The 6,432-nt window shown below is 57.1% G+C and overlaps 1 protein-coding gene across 5 annotated transcripts; it reads left to right on the top strand.

The window, feature by feature from the left end:
* Positions 1 to 274: 274 nt before the first annotated feature.
* On the top strand, positions 275 to 6,281 carry LOC134016872 (SH3 domain-containing protein 19-like). 5 transcript variants are annotated; one of them, XM_062456133.1, is made up of 14 exons: positions 275 to 358; positions 1,170 to 1,357; positions 1,522 to 1,720; positions 1,837 to 1,957; positions 1,994 to 3,333; positions 3,591 to 3,897; positions 3,968 to 4,145; positions 4,220 to 4,432; positions 4,535 to 4,593; positions 4,673 to 4,931; positions 5,018 to 5,192; positions 5,385 to 5,476; positions 5,568 to 5,674; positions 5,749 to 6,281. In XM_062456133.1, exons 1-14 carry the CDS (start codon positions 286 to 288, stop codon positions 6,062 to 6,064), a joined length of 3,627 nt encoding a protein of 1,208 aa, XP_062312117.1. In that variant the 5' UTR covers positions 275 to 285; the 3' UTR covers positions 6,065 to 6,281. The 5 variants fall into 5 exon arrangements, with proteins under 5 accessions (XP_062312117.1, XP_062312118.1, XP_062312116.1 ...); XM_062456134.1 differs by having other exon boundaries at positions 1,837 to 3,333; positions 3,591 to 3,785; positions 3,861 to 3,897; XM_062456132.1 differs by having other exon boundaries at positions 1,837 to 3,333; positions 4,226 to 4,432.
* Positions 6,282 to 6,432: the final 151 nt, after the last annotated feature.

Raw genomic sequence — 6,432 nt, 5'->3', positions numbered from 1 at the left:
ATAAACCTAGGCAGAGAGAGAGACCTAGGCAGAGAGAGAGACCTAGGGCAGAGAGAGAGACCTAGCAGAGAGAGAGACCTAGGCAGGGAGAGTGAGGGTCTAGAGAGAGTGAGGTCTAGAGAGAGTGAGGTCTAGAGAGAGTGAGACATAGGGAGAGAGTGAGGTCTAGAGAGAGTGAGACATAGGGAGAGAGTGAGGTTTAGAGAGAGTGAGGCCTAGAGAGAGTGAGGTCTAGAGAGAGTGAGACATAGGGAGAGAGTGAGACCTAGAAAGAGTGAGGGATGGATGGACTCTAATTTCTCTTGTCTTCTCCACAGCCAGGGCCCCCTCTCCTCCATCAGGGCTGTCATCAAGAGGAGTGAGTCTCTCTCCTTCTGTCTCCCTAACCCTCCATCCCCCTCCCCCTATCCCTCCCTCTCTCCATCCCCCTCTCTCTCCCTCCCTCTCTCCATCCCCCTCTCTCTCCCTCCCTCCCTCCATCCCCCCTCTCTCTCCCTCCCTCTCTCATCCCCCTCTCTCTCCCTCCCTCCCTCCATCCCCCTCTCTCTCCCTCCCTCTCTCCATCCCCCTCTCTCTCCCTCCCTCTCTCCATCCCCCTCTCTCTCCCTCCCTCCCTCCATCCCCCTCTCTCTCCCTCCCTCTCTCCATCCCCCTCTCTCTCCCTCCCTCCCTCCATCCCCCTCTCTCTCCCTCCATCCCCCTCCCCCTATCCCTCCCTCCCTCCATCCCCCTCTCTCTCCCTCCCTCTCTCCATCCCCCTCTCTCTCCCTCCCTCTCTCCATCTCCCTCTCTCTCCCTCCATCCCTGTCTCTCTATCCCTCCCCCTCTCTACTCTTTTTCATTCCTACATCCTCCCTTACTTCTCTTTCCAAACAGACCAGCGGGAGTTAACCCCTCGGGTGTGTGTGTGTCTGCCTGTGTGTGTGTGTGTGTGTCTGCCTGTGTGTGTGTGTGTGTGTCTGCCTGTGTGTGTGTGTGTGTCTGCCTGTGTCTGCCTGTGTGTGTGTGTGTGTGTGTCTGCCTGTGTGTGTGTGTGTGTCTGCCTGTGTGTGTGTGTGTCTGCCTGTGTGTGTGTGTGTGTGTGTGTGTCTGCCTGTGTGTGTGTCTGCCTGTGTGTGTGTGTGTGTCTGCCTGTGTGTGTGTCTGCCTGTGTGTGTGTGTGTGTGCAGCCTCCTCCAGGACCACCTCCCTCAGCGAGGCTCCCAGGGAGAGGCGTCGTCCAGAGATCACCATCCTGTCAGCTGAGCCGCTGGCCGCCACTTCCTGGTTTGCAGGGGCTTCTGGGGGACTGACTCCGCCCCCTCCCCCGCCCCCCGCTGCTCAGATCTGGGGCCCAACCATCCCCCCTGCCGTACAGGTAACCATGGAGACGGCTTCCTGTCCGCCTGTCGGGGCGTTGTCTTGGAAACATGACCCTCGTGTTTAGGGTCAGGAAGTCAGGAGGAAGAATACAGGAAGTGGATAGCAGACATGTGATCTTGACTCTACTTCATGTTCCCTCCCTTCCTCCCTACCCCCCAGCCCCCTCCCTCCTATGAGGAGGTGATAAGAGAGAAGACCCAGGAGCAAGTGCCCCCCCTGACCCCCTCCAGACGCTCTGTTACCACAACTACCATCGCCACGCAGACCGACTCCATCCCCCGAGGCTCCGCCTCCCGAAGCTCCGCCCCCAGAGGTTCTGCCCCCCGAGGCTCCGCCCCTGACCTGACACAGTCCGTGGGTGAGAATGTTGTTCATGAATAAATATTTAAATATGTAGAAAGCAGATACATGAATTGTCCTATGTGACATGTTTTAATTGTGTGTGTGTGTGTGTGTGTGTGTGTGTGTGTGCAGCCAGGAGACCAGCCAAGCCCCCCCGCCCCTCCTTCTCTCTGCGTGTGTCTGCTCCTCTCTCCTCTCCAGGACCACACACACACTCCTCTGCACACACACACTCTGAACCCAGCACACACTCCTCTACACACACACACTCTGAACCCAGCACACACTCTCAAACCAGCACACACTCCTCTACACACACACACTCTCAAACGAGCACACACTCCTCAACACACACACACTCTCAAACCAGCACACACTCCTCAACACACACACTCTCTGAACCCAGCACACGCTCTGTCACACACACGCACTCCTGTCCTGACCTGCTGAGCGACCTGTTCTCACCTCTGAGCTCTGGGAACCAGACTGACCAATGGGAGCCTCCCACCCCTGTTGCCGTGACGACGCCCTCCGATCCTCCCCCTGACCGCCCCAGGCCTCGCCCCCGGCCCCGCTCCAAGGCAAGCCTTCGTCCAATCAGCTGTGAGGTCAAAGTTCAGACGCTGGTCAGGCTGAGGGACGACGGACAGACAGGAAGTGAAATCACCAACCAGGAAGTGTTCCAGGGGAAGTACCTCCAGGAGCTGCTGGAAGCCTTTAGCTCGGACGACTGGGGCTTCCACGGTCACCGTAGCGACGGGAGTGGGCAGAGTGAGTCGGAAGAGGAAGAAGAAGAGGAGGAGGAGGAGGGAGAGGAGGGGGACGGGGACATGGCCGCCCTGAGGGCCAGGATACAGGCCTTCGAACAACAGCGGGCGGACAGTAACTATGGAGACAGTAACCTAGGTAACACGGAGGCGCCCGTCGTTGCCAAGAGACCGGAACCGCGCCCCCGCGCCCAGAAACCAGCTTCGCCCATCGCTCCGCCCATTGCCCCCAAGCCGCAGAGCAAAGCATGCTGGGAAAACAGAAACCCCATGGTGGACGCCTCGATCCCCAAACCCAGCGACTCCCCCGCCCCCACCCTCACCCCCTCCCCCTCTCCTGCCCCTACCCTCACCCTCACCCCCTCTCCTGCCCCTACCCTCACCCCCTCTCCTGCCCCTACCCTCACCCCCTCTCCTGGCCCTACCCTCACCCCCTCCCCCTCTCCTGCCCCTACCCTCACCCCCTCTCCTGCCCCTACCCTCACCCCCTCCCCTGCCCCTATCCTCACCCCCTCTCCTGCCCCTACCCTCACCCCCTTCCCTGCCCACACCCTTAACCCCGCCCCTTCTGCTGCCCCCACCCCGCGCCCCCCTCCCCCCAGGATCTCCTCAATAGACCTGCCCTCCCTCCCACCTCGCCCCCCTCCCAGACCTCCAGCAGGCCCCAGGGCCAGTGCAGTGATCCCTCCACAGGAGAGGAGCACCCTGGCTGGGCAGGTTGTTCTGGCTCTGCCCCCTAAACCCCCCACAGGCCTCCAGAGCCCCCCCTCTTCCTCTTCCTCCTCCCTCCCCAAGGCCACGCCCCCTCGTCCAGCTGTCACTCACAAACCATCAGCACTGACGTCAGGCCGCAGAGCCAGCGGTGAGTGTGTGTGAGTGTGTGTGTGAGTGAGGTAAGCCCCTGGCTGCAGTGTACAATAGAGTGTTTGAGAGTGTGAACAGGGAGAGGTTCTCTGAGGAAAAAGAGAGAGAGAGAGTGAGGAGTAGAGAGAAAGAGGTTATTTATTACGTAATGCAGCATGTGAAATGAAAACAACAGGATCTGTGTGTGTGTGTGTGTGTGTGTCAGTACATTTAACCCAGCCTGTCTGAGTGTTCCATGTTCCCTTCTGTTAACAGGAGACTGCAGCCCCCCAGCCCCGGCCCCGGCCCCCAAACCTGGCCTCCGGCCTCCCTCCCCAGCCCCCAAACCTGGCCTGAGACCCTCAGCCCCAGCCTCTGTCCCAGCCTCTGTCCCAGCCTCTGTCCCAGCCCCAGCCTCTGTCCCAGCCTCTGCCCCGTCCCCAGCCCAAAGGAAGACCCCCCCCTCCAAACCTGGCCTGAGACCCTCAGCCCCAGCCTCTACCCCAGCCTCTGCCCCAGCCTCTGCCTCTACCCCCGCCTCCAAACCTGAAAGCCCTTCACCTGACCCTCCCCTTCCTGCCCGGTAAGTCTGTGTTCGTTCCACACACACACACATGTATACACACACACACACTAACCTCTCTCTGTCCCAGGCCTTCAGGGGTTAAGCAGCTCCCCCTGCGCCCTCCTCCAATCAGGGCCAGCCCTGGCAGACCACCCCCTCCTCAGACTGGACCAGCCAATCAGACACGGGGTCAGAGGGCAAGCCGGAAGGGCCCGCCTCTTCCCCCCAGACCCACACCTGGACACCCTCTCTTCAACAGCTACATGGTACACACACACCTGCACACACACACACACTCACCAGGTTGTCTGGTCACTAAATCACAGCGTTTGTGGCTTAGAAACAGGAACAGGAAGTGCTGGTGGTTCTGGAGGATACAAGCCCCGCCCCCAATGAAAGCCTACTGGATGATAAAGAGCTTCAGGGATCAACGAAGGTCATCACTCCTCTCTCTGACCAATCAAAACCTCTCCTCGACCTGGACTATGAATCAGAACATGTTGTCGACCAATCAGAGCCAGTCTGTAAAGAGAAGACTCTATCGGAGCTGCAGGTAGGTGGTTTCATGTTGAGGAAGAGGAAGAAGAAGACTTTAGTTTTGGTTTGTTTACCTATGAAGGTCTCTCCTCTCTCTCTCCCTCTCTCTCTCCTCCAGCCCATCCTACCAGACCACCTCAGTGATCAGAAGAACACGACCATACCAGCACCTGTCAGGTGAGCTGCACACACACACTTATACTCACTCACACACACACACACATACTACAGACAACCTGTGTGTGTGTGTGTGCAGTGGCCCGCGGTGTGTTGCCAGGTTTGACTTTGAGGGAGCGGACAAGAATGAGCTCACCTTCTCCCAGGGTGATGTCATCGCCCTGACCGAGGTGATTGGTCAGGAGTGGGGGCGGGGCCAGGTCCACGGGCGAATGGGGATCTTCCCCCTCAGCTTCACCCAGGTGGTGGAGGAGCTCTCCCCGTCGTCAGGGAAACGGATGGTTGCCCAGACGACATCCGAGCTGACAACAGAGACTAACACACCTGACCACGATGAGGTACACGCACACACACCTAACCAAAAAGCTGTGTGCTAGTATGTGCTTATTTGTTGTAATGTGTGTGTGTGTGTGTGTGTGTGCAGGGGGAGGGCTGGGAGGTGGCTCTGTTTGACTTCCCGGGTCAGACTGCAGACGACCTGTCCTTCCTGAAGGGGGCGCTGATCACAGTGACCCAGCGTGTCGACGCAGCCTGGAGCAGAGGAAGACTGGGAAGCAGGGAGGGCCTCTATCCCTCCGCCTTCACACACACCTGGACAGGTACACACACACCTGGACAGGCACACACACACCTGGACAGGCACACACACACCTGGACAGGCACACACACACCTAGACAGGCACACACACACCTGGACAGGCACACACACACAGGTACACACTCTCACACTAGCTACAGTGACCAGTCACTCCTCCTGTCTGTTTTGGTTTCACTTCCTGTTTTCTCTGCAGCTCAGCCAATAGCAGGCCAGACTACGGTTGTGGGTGTGGCCCAGGTCTTGTTTGACTTCAGTGCAGAAAGTGAGGATGAACTGTCTCTGAAGGTAGGTGTGTGTTACAGAGAGTGTGTGTGACTATCTGTACTGTCACCTTTCAGTTCATTAACCCCCCCCCCCCCCCCCCCCCCCTCCACAGGCTGGTGACCTGGTAACAGGGGTGGAGTCTGTGGATGAGGAGTGGTTTATTGGGGATGCAAGTGGGAAGCGTGGTCTGGTGCCCAAAAACTACATATCCCTGCTGACCTGAGGACTACAGAACTACATATCCCTGCTGACTTGAGGACTACAGATCTACATATCCCTGCTGACCTGAGGACTACAGAACTACATATCCCTGCTGACCTGAGGACTACAGAACTACATATCCCTGCTGACTTGAGGGCTACAGATCCACATATCCCTGCTGACCTGAGGACTACAGAACTACATATCCCTGCTGACCTGAGGACTACAGAACTACATATCTTACATTCTGGAACTCTTCTAACTGGACAAACTTCTAGAACTCTACTACATTCTAGAACACTACTACATTTCAAAACTCTACAAACTTCTAGAACTCTACTGCATTCCAGAACTCTACACTACTACTATGTTTTGAAACTCAACATTCTAAACACTATTGAAGTCTAAAGATGATTGTGGAGGTGTGCTGATGTTTGTATTGTGGTCCTAGGGCGGACTAGTTAGACCAGTTCCTCCCACTGATGCCTGGGGTCCTGAGCCTGGAATGTCGGCTCCTGGCACAAGACATGTCATGTGTTTGACTGGTTGATAACTGTGCTACTCTCAAAATTCCTGCCAAGCTTTTTAATCCAAATAAAATCCTGATGAGATGTAATGATGGTGATTCCTGCTTCTGTGTGTTTGTCTCTGAGCCAAGGTGCTCAGATATGAGCTACTGCCCTCTGGTGGTGATGGGAGGAACTGCAGAACCTTGTAGGAACCTGCTGCTGGTAGACCTCTACAAGGAGGGAGTGTGAACGGAGAGAGAAACCTTA

This window comes from Osmerus eperlanus, unplaced genomic scaffold (assembly GCF_963692335.1).
Source record: "Osmerus eperlanus unplaced genomic scaffold, fOsmEpe2.1 SCAFFOLD_332, whole genome shotgun sequence".
Lineage (NCBI taxonomy): Eukaryota > Metazoa > Chordata > Actinopteri > Osmeriformes > Osmeridae > Osmerus > Osmerus eperlanus.
Note: the sequence above shows the minus strand (reverse complement) of the source record. Positions and strands in the feature narration are given on the sequence as shown.

What these genes read in the sequence shown, in the direction of transcription:
- LOC134016872 (XM_062456131.1), top strand. Translation starts at nt 286, where the DNA reads ATGGACTCTAATTTCTCTTGTCTTCTCCACAGCCAGGGCCCCCTCTCC. An exon ending in GTCAGGCCGCAGAGCCAGCG is followed by an intron (nt 3,334 to 3,590) that starts GTGAGTGTGTGT and finishes TTCTGTTAACAG; the next exon opens with GAGACTGCAGCCCCCCAGCC. An exon ending in AGACTCTATCGGAGCTGCAG is followed by an intron (nt 4,433 to 4,534) that starts GTAGGTGGTTTC and finishes TCTCTCCTCCAG; the next exon opens with CCCATCCTACCAGACCACCT.